Here is a 15,377-nt window from a genome sequence, read left to right on the forward strand (position 1 = left end):
TAGTGGCCTGCGCCTTTTATTTACAAACGAGGATTAGGGGTGAAGTGGTGAACATTGTAAGACTGAACATTGGATATGTTAAGGAAATGGTAAGGGATGAGTCATATTGAGGGAAAGGAAATAAAAATATTTTTATTTTACCCTTATTATATACTGCCCCAGTTTGCTAGTAATAATGTAATAATTCAGATGTAATCAATTATGAAGTTATCAATTGATTGTCACTGCTCTGGCCAATACTGTCTGATGTAAAAGATTTGCTTCAGCGCCCCCTTGTGGCCTAATAATTCTGTTGAAATGAGGGGAGGAGCTTCATTAGTCGGGCAATAAATAGACTTGCCTAATAGAAAAGTGCTTTGGCGCCATCTTGTGACATGTATAGGCAATTGCAGGCTTTCAGAAAGTGGGACCTAATTTCCAAGACTTCTTCTCCCAACAAAATACAACTTTATTCTCATAACCTTACAACTACAGAATGTAAATTTGTAATGCTGCATTGCCATTTTTTTGTCTCCGAGATAATTCTTATAGAATTCCGAGCTACATGTTAAGGTTTTATTTCCTTGGTCTCAGAAACCAAAATGTTCGAGAAGCCTTAGAGCAGTCAAACAGTGCTGCAGGGTCCCTCGCTGTCCTCACTCTCCTCCCACAATCGTCCACTGGGCGGCGCCACAGATTGGCCCGACAGCGGTGGCTGGACCGGGCCTTGTCCAGCTCTGAAGGAGAACGAAACCATGACATGACTGTAAGAGCAAACATCCTGTCAGAGGAACTTACCTCTGATGGTCTCTCGGGGTAAGAAAGTTTACCCTGGCGGGGGTCTTGACCGGCAGGAAGCCTCTGTGCTCCTTCTCAGGAGACAGCTGCACATGGAACATTAGAGAACAGAAAATTTAGTAGCCTAGTCAAGTTCTCCCAGATGTAAAAATAGCATGGTGGAAATTAAAAAACAAATTTTAGCAACTGATGCTAATACAAAAGGTTTGAAAGCAATTACCTGCTTTGTCGGATTGTCCCAGATGGGCCTGAAGGCACTCTTGGCTCGGAGCGGCGGTGACCCCATCCTGACGCTGACTAGCCTTTTTCCGCAGTTGTTGGGTGTCCTCGGAGGAGGGTGAGGGGTCCGCCTTGGAATCTGCCAGCGGAGGCAGACGCTTCTCTCTGAATTTTGAGAGGACGGCTTAAGGAGGACAGGAACTTGACTGTCCTCGTCCTCATCTTCCCTGCAGGAGGTCACCGAGGAGTCTTCAAAGGGGGACGTGTTGTCCGCATCACTTTGCGGTTCTTCAAAGCCAGTGCGGCCCTCAGGCTCCGGTGTGACGAGGCAACAGCGGGCCGACGTGCACCGACACGTCTGCCGCCTCACCGGACTGCAGGACCAGCACTCCACGCGCATGGAGTGCTGGTCCACACCAGACCCGTTTGTCAAGCCCGACACCTGCTGGCTCTCCCTGGAAGAAAGCGAACACTCTCATAAGTGCCATATTTTACAAGGACCATTAGGGGGCGCCCACACTCACCTCAGAGCTGCACTTTCCCCCTTTGTCCTGTAAGAGGCGCTGTCTGCAGACAAGCTGCTGGCCTCTGCTTCGCCGCAACTACTGGAATGCAAGTGAGTCAAAAAAACACAATTTATGTTGAACATCCAGTCGGTCAGAGTCCACGTACTGCGCTTCTCCAATGTCCCAGCGGACCTCCTCCTCCAAGATGGTGTGACATCGCGACAAAATGTCCCGGAGTGTTCGCTCGGTGCCCAGGAGCAGGCTGCAGTCCGGATGCTCTTTGCCCGTCCACTGCAGCAAGTTCTCAACGCAAGCAAAACAACATTTTTTTTCTACAACATTTTATTCGCCTGGCCTATTAACTTGGGTAAAGAAATGAAATGTTTGTGTGAGCTGTCTGACCTGGATGTGACTCAGATAGCCATGGACACGAGTGACGGGCGCCAGAAGAAGCGACAACACTTGGATTTGGTCCTTTTCCACTTGCCCGCTTCCCTGTTCGTGCACAAGCACAATTCAGATTCACTTTTTCATTCACTTGCCCTTGTTGTCATTTGAATGTTTACCTGTTCCTCATGCTTGCCCAACTTGTGGACTTCCAGCGAGAGGAAGGAGGCCAGCGCGCCCACGTAGGCCACGTAGGCGTCCGAGAAAGAAGTCTGCAAACACACATTTGGCTTTAGCGACACTTGGACGACGGGCGTTTGGAAACCCAAGCCCTGAGGTGCCCGCTCACGTCGTTCTGTCCGACGAGCCGCACTAGAACATCTCCCACCAGAGACTTCCATCGCTGTGCGGCCAGTCGCTCCTGCAGAGTGTCTCTGAACACCAGGTGGCGCTGCAGGAGCCGCTCAACCAACGAGGCGAATTTCTCGCTGCAGTCAAAAATTCAATTATATATTTATCAGCAATTTTAAGTTACAAGGTTTCCTCAATGTCAAGTTGAATATTGAGTGATGTTATTGAATAGTAAAAAAATAACCAAACAAAATCAAATATTTTTTTGCATAAAATGAAAATAACTCAGGTTAGCCACCTCTCACTACTGTAGATTATGCAAGTTAGAGACAGCAACTAAAAAAAACATTAAATTGAGATGCTTGTAATATCTGAAAACATGCTAGGCTTACTGAGGGTTAGAGGTCACGTGTTGCGTGGGTGTTGTGCCTTTATATTGATCGTGGAGTTGCTCCAAAGTGGACACGTACTCCCACTCCGAGTGGAGCAGCTGCAGCGCCACCTGGTGTCGCGCATCTGTGTTGCACAAACATTCATCGTATAGTTAGAATACCTATTTTTAAAATAATGAATGAAAAAAAATGTTGCTTAAAAAAAAGCAGTACGTGCATGAGTTAATTTTCTAAATTGTCAGAAAAAAGATGGATGTGTGTGTTGGAAGTTGTGACCTGTTCCTTCGGTGAGTCCAGCTTTGAGACCCTGCAAGAAGCAATGTAGCAGAACCTTTGCGCGGCACGCCTCTGCTGGATCACTGCATGAAAATACAGTATATATTAAATATATAAATACAATATAAATTGCTCAGTTGCATATTTTTGCTATATTTTTTTAATTAAACCATAACTTTAATAAATCAAAGTGAACTCCTTGTTAAAGACGTTTAAAAAATAGGTAATTTTGGATTTTTTCTTCATATGGAAAAAACATCCAGTTACGTTTCGTTGCACGTAGCTGCAGTACTCTCTGCGTCCTCTTGATGGCGCTGCGCGGCGCCACGCAGCGCCACGACTTGACCCCGCATGACGCCAAGCTCTTCCTGCACGAGGCGACACAACTCGTCAGCCTACTGTCAACTTTGCAAACAACAACAAAACAGATGCACTCTGACCCTGAGGGACTCCACCAGGGCCTCCAAGCGCCACGCTTTCTCCCGACACCGGCGCCGGTTGTCCTCCATCTCGTCGCGCATGACCGAGTCGCCGTGCTGGATGTGGGCCAGTTCCAGTAAGGCGCCCGTCAAGCCCGTCTTCAGTTCTGAGACCATCCACTGCACCTAAATTCGTGTTTTCTTGTACATCAGTTGTACAAAGACAAAGTCATTCTATTCTATTCTTCTTACCTTGGAGATTTCTGTGACAAGCTCCGCCTCCTGAGGCTTCATGACCTTTAACAAAAAACAAACACGGCAGAATTTACTCTTGAGCAAAATAACAACTTGGTGAAGCAGCATGTGGTTCATTACCTGAGTTGACTCTCATGCAGTCTGCCCAAACTGTATGTTTGCGATCACAAAGCGGCGCTCCTGCTGTACTCCATTGTTGCCTACAATGCGGCTGTATCTTGACTTCAAAATCATTCTATGACCCGATTTTGCCAAGGCGTGGGGCCCCCCGCCGGCGGCCCCTCTGCTCGAGGAAGTGACAAGCCCCGCCAGAGTGCATGCCCTGCAGGAGTTCAGCCCGCCGCAGTCTGCTGAACACAAGGCGCACACGTTGAAAATAAATAAAACCACTAAAAATTAATCCCTTAGGACATTTGTTCAAAAATAGTTTCACATAGGGGGAAAAAAGCAAGTTTAGATCATTTTAAAAGCGAAAGCATGACTTACCTCAATTAAACAGGCTCCTTGATATTCCCCACAGCACCTTTAAAATGACTCCTTTATATTCTCCCCTTCGGCAGCTTTCAAAACACTCCTTTACGTTCGTTTTCCACCTGAAATTGCAAAGAAATAAAAAAAAAAACACTCCATTGTATTCCTTTTCCACTTGCACCCGCCCAAAAAAAACAATCTCCGTTTTATTCCCCTTCTGCAAAATATGCTTCTTTGTATTCCTTTTTTCTTGGTTCTTTAAAAAAGGCTCAGTGTTTGCTTAACACCGTTTTTGAAACGCTCAGCCCATAGTGTGGGCAGCAGATGTCCTGTGTGACGTCACCAGTATGAACGCACTGCAGTCGTCCACTTGAACGTGTGCGTAAAAGCGACGTGTGAATAGGTCAATGAAATGACCTCCTCCGTCCACAAGAGGCGCTACTGAGACAGCGCCTCAACACTTAAATGCTCGGTACCCTGTTGACAATTAAAAAGGTATGCAAGTACACACACACACACACACACGCACACTTTGAATTGCGGCAGTGTAACAAGGCACCGATGGTCTCTTCAAACAAATTCTTGTGTCCAATCAAGTTGAGCTCAGCAGAGGCCTTGCGGCCATCTGCCAGGAAGCCAGATCATCCCTCGCTTGATTGCCCCCTCGGATCCCCTGAATCCCTGTCTGTCCGTCCGTCCGTCCGTCCGTCCGACCGACCGACCGTCTGGCTATCCCTCGTAGCTTTCGTCACGTTCCCCGAATCTCCTGATGAAACAAAGCGCTCTTTCATAAACAATTTGCAAGACATTTAAAAGGTTCTGCTTAGCCAGAAGGCCCAGCAGCCTGTAAACACGCAATCAATGTCAATACAGCCGAACGTCTCACTAGACTATGACTGCAAAAATAGTCCAAAAATATTGCAAGGATAAACTTGCAGTTTTTTAAACTATGGTCCTAATTCATTTCCATGTCATGGATGTTCTAGCTGATTTTAAGGCCCACTATTTTGCTTTATCATTATTTTATTTATTATTATTGTTATTATTATTATTATTATTATTATTATTATTATTATTATTATTATTATTATTATTATTATTATTATTATTATTATTATTATACCTCTGTTTAAATCTAATTCTTGTGCGTATTAGGTGCACTGAAATTCCACTTCCAAACACTAGATGGCGCTACACCTACTTATCTGTAACTGAATTCGGTTAAATACAAAGTTTGCTCAAGTTTGATGGATAAAACATGCACACAGCTTCCATCCATTCATTTTTGAAAGCGCTTATCCAGTTCACCCAATCTGCTAACAATTCACAGTCGAGTGGGTTGTTAAAATCAACTCAGCATTTTTTTGGTGTGTAATCACCATTGATGCTTTTTTTAACAATCGTCTTTCCACAAATTTGCTCGTCCTAAAACAACCAGTGTCTTGTTCAATTTACCTCAGAAATGGAGATTTCTCCCGAAACTGATTAAAGAAGCACATTGTATCCCTTATCCGAGTCGGTCCATTGTGACGCAGCCAGGTCCCACACACACACACACACACACACACACACACTACACTTCCCGGGCTCCAAATCAAAATACAATTCCTGGGAACCAAGAGAAAACCCAAAAATGTTGTGGGGGGGGCCTATTTCGGGCATAGCTCAGGAGCAATTTATGGGAATGTGCTGACTACCCGGGATTACCAGCTAGCCCAGGGGTGGGCAAACTACGGCCCGCGGGCCACATCCGGCCCACGGGACCGTTTAATCCGGCCCGCCAACCCTGAACAAATTGTATTATTAAACTTTTTTTTTTTTGTCATTTTGCCTGCAATGACTGCGTTTTCCCAGTAGATGGCGAAGCGCTCGCCTGCGCATTTACTACCGGAAGCCGTGTCAGAAAGCTCGGTGCACACTCACAAGTGCGTGTACGTACTCAGTAGTACGGACTTGGCGCACTCTCGCTCTATTCGTATCAGTCCCGAATTTAGAGCGTGGGCTTTGACGACAGCATTCTTATAATTCGCGCGCTGAGCTTTCAGATGCAGTTTTGCGCTAAAGCCACCCACAAACCTTCCCCTGGAATCCTTCCATTAAAATGAGTGGCCCGAAAAAAAGAAGTGAGTGCCGAGTGTTTAAAAAAGAGTGGCCAATTTGGCTCGACGTACGCGACGTGACGTTCAGCCACATCAACATCAACCCGTCACAGATCAAGGTAAACGGACCAACACCTCGGATCTCGCCTAAGAATTGCCACAACAAATTTTACTCCAGACTATGACGCACTAGCAAAAAAGGGACACCAACAACACTGTTCCCACTGAAAATGAACGGGAGGCTCTCAAGTTTATTGTAAAAAATGCATTTTGAATATGATTTGTACACATAGCAGGGATTGAAACTAGCGACCATTCTCATTTTCAAACAATGCAGGATGCTCAAGGACATTGATGCACCACCTATTTGCGACTAATCTTAACCTGTAAAGTTCTTAAGGCTTACTTTAAGGAAGTGTTTCCCGTTTCCTCACCTCTGTTACCAGGTGTTTGCGAGTTAAAACTCTGTTCTGATTTTCAGATACCCCTCACCGTGTTGCTGTTTTGATTACTTTATTTGGATGTATGCTTTCACCGATTCTTCAAGATGATATATTTGGTCAGAATGTTTGCCGTTTGATGTGATCTCATGAGATAAACATCTTTCATTAATCTGACCTGCAGGCATTGAAGTGATGGAGATTGTTATTCATAATAACAGTGTCGTATTTTATGAGAATCACTGATAGCAGTTTTTTAGTGAATTATTTTTTTTTAATGCTGTTAATAAATGCATTTGTTTTCAAAAAACTTGTTTGGAATATCCATGCTTTACTACCTACTAAAGGCCAAGATCTTTTATGCAATGACCTTTACAGGTCGCTTATATGACTTCACACAACGCCTACGTCCATCTGCTGCTGGTCCGGCCCTCCGGTCCAAATTTAGAACCCAGTTCGGCCCGCGAGTCAAAAAGTTTGCCCACCCCTGAGCTAGCCAGACTAATCGACCAGCGCTTGCTTTGCGCCAACACCTGAATGCGGCAGACTGAAGTGTGACGAATGTTTGACTAACAAGTTAACGCCAGCTTGAGTCTTGTGAATCACGTCGCGTTCCGGGTACAGCCAAGGGCCTGTATAGACGGCGACCTTTGGTTGACCCGCCCTCCAGAAGGGACTCTCTTGTTCCCGCTTGAGAACCTTTGTCAGCGTCCAGGAAGTGCGGAAGCAATTTTCCCACCAACACCCTGTCATTTATGTAGCGTCAGTGACCATCTGCAATTCCTTAGAACATGACATTTTTATTTATGGTGGTCATTTGATGGTATGTATTTATTATAGCAGGGGCGATTCAAGGTCAAAGGTCAGACCTTTAGATAAATAGATAGATTGAGGAGGGCTATGGAGTGAAATCCATAAAGGGGGGGGGGGGTAGTTTAAAACCATTTTTTCCACATAATGACCAATTACGAGGTGTCCTTAATATTCTGACTTGACGTCTCATCCCGACAACGTGACGTCGATGTTTTCCTTTCGTTGGAACTTGAGCGCGTCTTGAGTGGGAATGTTTGAGGTGAAAGTGGGGATGGGGTGGAGGCAGGAAGGAAGAGGGGAAATGAGGCAAGAGGGAGAGGAGGAATAGGAGGAGGAGGAGGAGGAGGCGGGGCTTACAAGTATGAATTTGGGTATGATTTAAGCAGCAAGAGGAGGAACAAGAAGACGAGCAGACGAGCGAGTGGGACGCTTTTGCTAGCCGCCTTTTCCACGTGTTTTTGTCTCCTTCAATCCACATTTTATGCGCAAAGTGTAGTTGCGCACGCAAAAAGCGTCGAGTGAAGAAGTCCACCAAACTCAGAGGAGAAGCAGAAGAGTGGTCATGGATACGTCCTCACGGATTCTCCTGCTGTTCCTGCTCCTGCACTCCGCTGCCGTCTTGTCCCTGTCCACACGTAAGTCAAGTCACACACGCGTAAACGCCCGCTTTGTTTTCTTTTTTAGGGGGGCGCAACCCTCTTCTTAAAATTTGCATGGTTCTTTTTCGAATCCATGTTTCACATTGGAGAAAGAAAAGATAATTAAAGCAACTTTAGGGGGCTTCCCACGAAGGTGCCTCCTCCCCCAAATGTTTGACACCCCTTGGGGACATGCATGTATCTTTTCGGATCCATCAGTGTCCCCCCAAATAGACCCAAGAGGGACATAAATATTTTTGTTGTGGACCCCTTCTCTATAACTATACACCCATTTTGGGGCACGGAGGCAAAATGTAGGGATGGGAGAGTTTTGATACTGTATACTTATTTTCGGGACCGCAGAGGCAGCCGCCAATACAATATGGCATATTTATACAGTCCTCCTCAGCAGTAGGTGGCGCTATCAATCCTCTTGTACAAAATGAAATGTTTATATCTCCCCTAAATGTGTTTTTGACCCTGAGGGTACGTGGCAGCAGGTGTGTGCAGGCTCCCGTGATCATGAGTTCATCTGTGATTGGGAAATTCTGAACACAGCCCCATTTATCAGAGGGTGTGCGCACTTGTGCAACTGCATGAACTCACTTGTTTATTGTTATTTTCCCTCTTCAATAGATGTTTTTTTAATTAACACAGATTCCTGGTCACATTAATGGTGGTCAAAGCTTTTTTTTCTTTGTTATAACATAAAAAGACGCCTTTGAATGAATGTGTAGACTTTTTTATAGCGACTTTAAGTGCCTCATATTTACGCCGGTGTGAAATATGCGGAGCTACTGCACGGCTGACTTTCAACAAGTCTGCAGTCTATAATTCTTTTAACACTTGAGGGATCGTGTGTGTGTGTGTGTGTGTGTGGGGGGGGGGCAAAACAGTGACATCATTAGCTTGGGTCTCCGGGAATGTAATGTAAATAAATCAACGTAATGTGCGTTTCCTGGCTTAAGTGACTCGATGAGTTTTTTTTTTAATGGGAAGCAGCAGTAAGACTTTAAAGAGCGCTGTAAAAAGAAGAAGAGGGAAGACAAAAGGCCCTCATCCTCAAACGCTTCCTGTTGTTTATGACAAGGGGCTACTTGCTCGTTACTGTCGTGCGCCCGGCTTGTCATGAACGATTGGAACCTTTTCCGGGCCTGACAATCAAAGGGGAGGGCGATTTTTCTAAAGTGTCCCCCCCCCCCCCCCCACACACACACAGACGCGGCATGGGTCTCCCCCCAGGACCCCGTCCTCCGCGTGGGTTCCAACCTGACCGCTAGTTGCTGGGTGCAACCGGACTCCGGCGTCCACGCCAGTTCGCTGTACTGGACGCTGAACGGCCAGCGGCTGCCCGCCTCCACGTACCAGACACTGAGCGCCAGCAACCTCAGCGTGACTCTCAGCGGGCTCAACGCCTCACGACAGCGGTCCGGCGACAATCTGGTGTGCCATAACCACAAGGGACACATCCTGGCCGGCTCCTGCATCTTCGTCGGAAGTAGGTCACATGACAGCAATGAATGAATCGGATTTACAATAAACATATTTTTTTTAGTAACGCTAATGTGGTCGAGTGCCGCCACAAAAAGATTTGGACCCGAGCAAGACGATCATAAAGGAAGCGGAATATGAAGGAGGGAGCGGTGGGCAGGTTTTTTTTTAGGCTCTCTGTGTACACTTGTGGCCGTAATTTAAGTTTTAGTACGAGGGCCTCCGCCAATGTGTGTGTCGCTTTGAGTGTCTGTGTGGTCCATTACTCGCACTATCACTCACGGGGCATCACACTGACACTTTGCGCACACACACGCATACTTCTGCACGCGCACACGCAAAACCTAGTCGTCATACACACGCTGTAAAGACTTTTTACGGCGCTCCTGTCAATACGAAGGAAAACCAAGCCTTAAATTCCTGCTCTGCTGAAAAATGTGCTTTTGCCTCCTCCGTTGGCTCTTGGACTGCCATTGTGGAAAATGATCCTAAACGCCTTTGACATCCAGAAGCCCCCCGAACTCAATTTAAAATGACTATGGATGATTTCCAGCGGTTCTGTCTTCATTTGTATCGTGCAAGGGGGCGGCTGTCATCAATAATCTGGCCATATTTATATTGTGTGCATGGCTGCGACCATTCTTCGCATCCTACTCAATTGTATGCTAGCTCAATGCTAACATAATAGTGCTATAGACGGAAATTAGAAAAGAAGTTAGGGTAATTAAAACCATTTTTCTACATAATAGTTATTGATTAAAAATAAATAAATAGTTCTTTTTTTTTTTTAGAGCGTATTTTTTTCCCCAAATTATTTTTTTCATTCTCTCGTCCACCGAAAAAAATCACTTATGGTATCCAATGAAAATGATGGTGACACGCACGCACGCAGCATGGATCGTAATCTCTGTGCGCGCTGACGGTGTTCGGAACCTTGTGTTCTCGGAGATGGGAGGCGGACGGGGGGGGGATTATTGGCAGTGCTCTGAAATCTGATTGCGCTCCTACACACACACACACACACAGGAACGCGCACCAAATAAAGTAAAAAAACTGGCAAAAAAAAAATCCACAGATCCTCTCTTCCTTTTCCCACAGTGCCTCCGGAGAAGCCTTTCAATTTGACGTGCTGGTCTCGGAACACCAAAGACCTGACGTGCAGCTGGGCGCCGGGAGGGAAAGGGGAGACCAGCATTACGACGCAGTACTTGCTCAAGTACAAGCTCAGGTGTGTGCACGCTGCAAAATTAAGATATGACACAAATTAGCATTTTTGATATCGCCACCAATATGTGTGTTCCCAAGCAACCGTCTGAAGCTTTAACAAGCTCCGAATAATTCAATGAAGCAATTTAAAAGCCTTCAATAGAGCAAGTCGGTGTGTGGCGCAACAAAACAAAAAGGTCTCGTAAAAAGCAGCCGAGTCATTGCCGTCGCCGTGACCCTCCCCCCGCAGGTGGTACGGCAAGGAGAAGGAGTGCGAGGACTACACGCACGCTCAGCCGTACTCGTGCAGCATCACTCGTGACCTGCACCTCTTCACCCCGTATGAGATCTGGGTGGAGGCGTCCAACCAGCTGGGCCGCGCCGCTTCCGACGTCATCATGTTGGACATCCTTGACGTGGGTGAGTGTCGAGCGACCTCTTGCTGACCTCCTGCTGGGGTGTCGGCCATGCCCCGGGCGTCAAATAGACAACAATGGCTTCAAAAGAACAATGCATAAATGCATGCATGTCATTTAATCGCAAAAAAAATCTTCCGTCATTATTTTTCAGTTTAAATTGGAAACAAATTGTCTGTGCGTGCGTGTACAAAAAGTGTAACGCAAGAAGAGAGTCACCGCCAAAACGACGTAACCTCATTTGGACACGCAGAGAAATTGCAAAATGGAAGATTTGACCAAATGAAGCAATCATAAGATAATGTTTTATGCAACAACTTTCCCAACATGTTGTATGTATTACACTATTCAAATGTTTTTTTTTTTGGCCTGGCGTTTGGTTCATCTATGCTAACAAGATGCTAGCACGCTAACCTGCTTCCAGTCCAGTGGACTTGTCCACATCCCTGCTTCAAATCCAGGATTCTTGAAGCGCTTAAGCTCTTTCAGGCTTTTATCTGGGGGGGCCTCGCAGCTTTTAGCAAGCCAGCGATGTTACCTTTTAAAGTATTGTTCCGCCCGCTGCTAACTTGGCGGATTCTTCAAAAGACCACCATCTCGGGTTAAAAACGAGCGGCCCTGGCTGCAACCCTTTACCTGTATACACGCCGCCCCTGAGGCGAGGGCGGTTTCCTGGTGAGCGTATAGAAAACCATTTTTTTGCGTGTGACACTTTTGTTTATTTGGGGTTGCCCCGGACGCTGGTTTGGGTTCTCGTCAAAACACGCAACACTGAGTCACGGTTGACAACGGGGAGGAACACCCTCATCACAGATTGTTGCGTCGAGGATACTTGCGTGGACGCAAATAAATTTCGTTTCAGTCTTTTCACTTTGTTTGAAAGCTTCCACTCCACCAATAAATCCAAGTCAATCCCACTGAAATATTTTGTGTCAACTCTGGTCGCGTTCACTGGTCTAAAAAAACCAATCAGGATTTAGAAAATATCGAGACATCAGCCCCGCCGCTCGGAATTGACTTGATTTCTCCAGCGGCCAACATAAACGTCGCCGCGAGAAAGAAGCTATTATGGGTCCGGCTTGATCGGCACCATCTGTGTCCTGACAGCAGAACATCAGCACCTTCTTGTCGGCGAGACGTGTTAATTACCGTAATGCACAAACGACCGTGCAGCCTACATTCTTTCGGAGTGACTTTTTCCAGAAAGGCTTTCGAGGTACGTCGACGTAAACAGTGGCTCGCATTTGGAGAAAGAAATTGTAGTAGCGAGCGCCGATCATTTTTTCGAATTGTTATCCTGTTTTGAATTGGCATCTCACATGACAACTTCTCTCTTTTAGTGACAACGGATCCTCCGTCGGGGGTGACTGTGAGCCGCGTGGGGCAGTTGGAGGACCAGCTGAGCGTTCGCTGGGAGGCCCCGCCGGCACTCAAGGACTTCCTGTTCCGGGCCAAGTACCAGATCCGTTACAGACTGGAGGATAGCCAAGACTGGAAGGTAAAAGCGCGGGGGGCAGAAATATAAATAGTTAATATCGTCAAAATGTAAAATGTACTTGATTATTGTTTCTTAAAAAAAAAGAGTCTTTTTTTTTGGTTGACAAAAATATCACATTTTAGTCGCTTAACAATTTTTATGAGCTGGCATACCACCAAGCACATTCCTGAGTTCTTCTTCTTATCTCACCATCTTCTAAGTCAACCTCCATTCATTCCACTCTTCAATAAATGAACAATACAACACAAACACTCGGCCCCGCGCGGCGATAAGCTCTGAGGTCATCATCAGGTCGCTTTCACGTAAACGTCAGCCGAGCAAGTCTTTGCTTGTCGAGTGGAAAAATGGGCGAGGCGGGCGAGGGCCAGACCCGAGACCAGGAGTGAGCGGAGGGACTCGATGTCTTCAGCGTGGCCTTGTTGGGTTTTGTAGCGACGAGAAAGAGAGATTTTTGAGTGAGAGAGCGCACGCGTGTGAGTGTGTGTGTGTGTGTTGGCAGCTAATGGACAGCAGATCTCTTTGAAAGGTTTCCATAAACACGCCGCTCATTCAAACATATTTGCGGCGGGAAGCCCGATTGAAGCTTTGTGTGTTTGTTTTGCCTTCAGTGCAGGTTGTTAATGCGAGTCTTTGTTCTCCACTGACTTCTTCCCGCTTGGCCTCTTGGCTCACTTTGCAGGTGATGGATGACGTCGGCAACCAGACGTCTTGCAGGCTGGCCGGTCTCAGACCTGGAACCGTCTATTTTGTGCAGGTGGCTTGTGTTTTGATCTTCTTGATGACTATTTACAAGACTTGAAATACTAATTGTAGTTTCTTGTCTAGGAACGTTTATAAATTTCAGTCCATACTTAGTATTATTACTGCCCTCTAGTGGCTAAAGTGGGAAGCAACCGCCTTTATGGACCCTGGTGGCTTTTCTATTCATTTCAGTGGGGACAGATGATTTGAGATACAATCAAGCATGATCGAATTCAACTCTCATATCAAGGCACTAGCGTGTTTATTCCGATTTTACTTTAACCGTCATTTTGTTGGCTGACAGGTCCGATGTAACCCGGTGGGCATCTACGGTTCCCGCAAAGCTGGAATCTGGAGTGAATGGAGTCATCCCACCGCTGCATCCACACCGCATAGTGGTGAGAACACACACACACACACACACTAAAAAGCCGCATATCCGTGATTGTCTTTTTTTTTTTTAATGGTGCACAGAGCGGGCAGCGTCGGGCTCATGCGACCCCAAGTCGAGCGGCGACTCCAACTCGACCTTGCGCCGCGAGTTGAAGCAGTTCTTCGGCTGGGCGCGCAAGCACGCTTACGGCTGCAGCAGCATGTCCATGAAGCACTACGACCAATGGCGGGTGATCATGCAGAAGTCGCACAAAGCACGCAACCAGGTAGGTAAGCATCACCTCACCCGGACATGTGCACACACACACACACACACACACAGGCGCGGGCGCGGTGGAGCACAATGAGTAACAGAGCGCGTCTCGTTCATTTAGGTTCTCCAAGGGGATAAGTCGTAGCACATGCCAAGTGGGAAAAAAACAACACAGAGCGATCGCAATGACAACCAGAGGATGGTCGTAAAAATTCGAAGGACTGTTTTTTCTTGTTGTTTTTTGCAGCCAGATGATATCTGGAGATGTTGCTTTTTTTTTTTTTTTTTTGTCTGGTTTTGACATTTTTGACACAAATTTCCAGTTTGACATTTGCATCTTGGAAAATACTTGGAGCATCCTGCCAAGGCATTTTCCGACAATTTTCTTCCCACATTTCCCCCCCGTCCCACGTAGGGAACATATAATGAATGTTAATCGGCGTTTTCTGAATAATATTTGGGGTTTGCAGGGTTTTTTTTTGTTTGTTTTGCAGACCCCCTGAGAAAGGTATGCTAAACTTTCTCATTTTGTTTTGAAATTTACAAAGCCGACCTGGAGGTAATTTCAGGCCCAAGGACGCTCTGCTCTACCAACTGAGCCACAGCTGCGCTATTGCCAAATATTGCTCTGTCTCTGAGGAAGTGAGGAGGAGTTTCATTCCATCGGGCTGGAGCTTAACTAAGAGGAAGAAAAAAAAAAGTGCTTTGCTGCCATCTTTCGGCATCTACTCTACAGGCAATTACAAACCACAAGTCAGTGATGTCCCGACCCACTAAAATTAATTACTTGCATACTTACATACAAAAATCATTTATACCAAATTCCAGCACATATTTGTGTTTTACAACGATTCATACCAAACTTCCAAAATGAGTGTACAAATATTTGGTTGTGTCCTATTTTTTGGGGCAGGCATCTTTGGTTATTTCAGAAAGAGCAATAAAACTGCAAATGGGTGGGGAAGCGCAAATCCAGCCCTCATCATCACGCAGTATTTTGTCAAAACGTGCCAAAGAATTTTTGTTTGTGTGTGTTAGTTAATTTTTTTTTTAAGCCAGACATCTCGTGCCTCGCCTTTATTTTTGTACTGAATCATAGCGGCATATTTAAGAGTGTGTAAAGTTATGTGTTTTGATTTTAAGTTATGTTTTAGCTAGTGAATAAATATTAATGACTGACTGAACTGACCGATTGCTGTGTGTTTTTGTTTGCACTGTTGTTGTCATCCAGAAAGAAAAAAAAGAAAATTACAACCAAGAAACTATTAGCATAAATAAATAGGAAGGTATAATGGAGTCGTCTCTGTAACAGCTGTTTATCAATATGTGGCAAATT

The 15,377-nt window shown here is 45.8% G+C and overlaps 2 protein-coding genes across 6 annotated transcripts; one reads left to right on the forward strand and one right to left on the reverse strand.

Annotated features, from left to right (window-relative positions):
• Positions 1 to 212: 212 nt before the first annotated feature.
• On the reverse strand, positions 213 to 5,737 carry si:ch211-67f24.7 (uncharacterized). Of its 4 annotated transcripts, none has more exons than XM_061300443.1 (17): positions 5,509 to 5,737; positions 4,583 to 4,819; positions 4,069 to 4,175; positions 3,703 to 3,929; positions 3,580 to 3,624; positions 3,349 to 3,513; positions 3,176 to 3,276; positions 2,909 to 2,991; positions 2,633 to 2,756; positions 2,239 to 2,377; positions 2,069 to 2,161; positions 1,905 to 1,997; positions 1,669 to 1,805; positions 1,521 to 1,598; positions 998 to 1,451; positions 778 to 863; positions 213 to 716 (listed from the first exon to the last, which is right to left on the reverse strand). In XM_061300443.1, exons 5-17 carry the CDS (start codon positions 3,619 to 3,621, stop codon positions 605 to 607), a joined length of 1,707 nt encoding a protein of 568 aa, XP_061156427.1. In that variant the 5' UTR covers positions 3,622 to 3,624; positions 3,703 to 3,929; positions 4,069 to 4,175; positions 4,583 to 4,819; positions 5,509 to 5,737; the 3' UTR covers positions 213 to 604. The 4 variants fall into 4 exon arrangements, with proteins under 4 accessions (XP_061156427.1, XP_061156424.1, XP_061156425.1 ...); XM_061300440.1 differs by having other exon boundaries at positions 1,521 to 1,601; XM_061300441.1 differs by having other exon boundaries at positions 1,521 to 1,601; positions 3,703 to 3,932.
• Positions 5,738 to 7,765: 2,028 nt separating this feature from the next.
• crlf1a (cytokine receptor-like factor 1a) lies at positions 7,766 to 15,225 on the forward strand. 2 transcript variants are annotated; one of them, XM_061300474.1, is made up of 9 exons: positions 7,766 to 8,040; positions 9,263 to 9,541; positions 10,633 to 10,762; positions 10,991 to 11,160; positions 12,497 to 12,654; positions 13,334 to 13,408; positions 13,700 to 13,793; positions 13,870 to 14,058; positions 14,163 to 15,225. In XM_061300474.1, exons 1-9 carry the CDS (start codon positions 7,968 to 7,970, stop codon positions 14,177 to 14,179), a joined length of 1,185 nt encoding a protein of 394 aa, XP_061156458.1. In that variant the 5' UTR covers positions 7,766 to 7,967; the 3' UTR covers positions 14,180 to 15,225. The 2 variants fall into 2 exon arrangements, with proteins under 2 accessions (XP_061156458.1, XP_061156456.1); XM_061300472.1 differs by having other exon boundaries at positions 13,870 to 14,054.
• The last annotated feature ends 152 nt before the right edge of the window (positions 15,226 to 15,377 follow it).

This window comes from Syngnathus typhle, linkage group LG16 (genome assembly GCF_033458585.1).
Source record: "Syngnathus typhle isolate RoL2023-S1 ecotype Sweden linkage group LG16, RoL_Styp_1.0, whole genome shotgun sequence".
NCBI lineage: Eukaryota > Metazoa > Chordata > Actinopteri > Syngnathiformes > Syngnathidae > Syngnathus > Syngnathus typhle.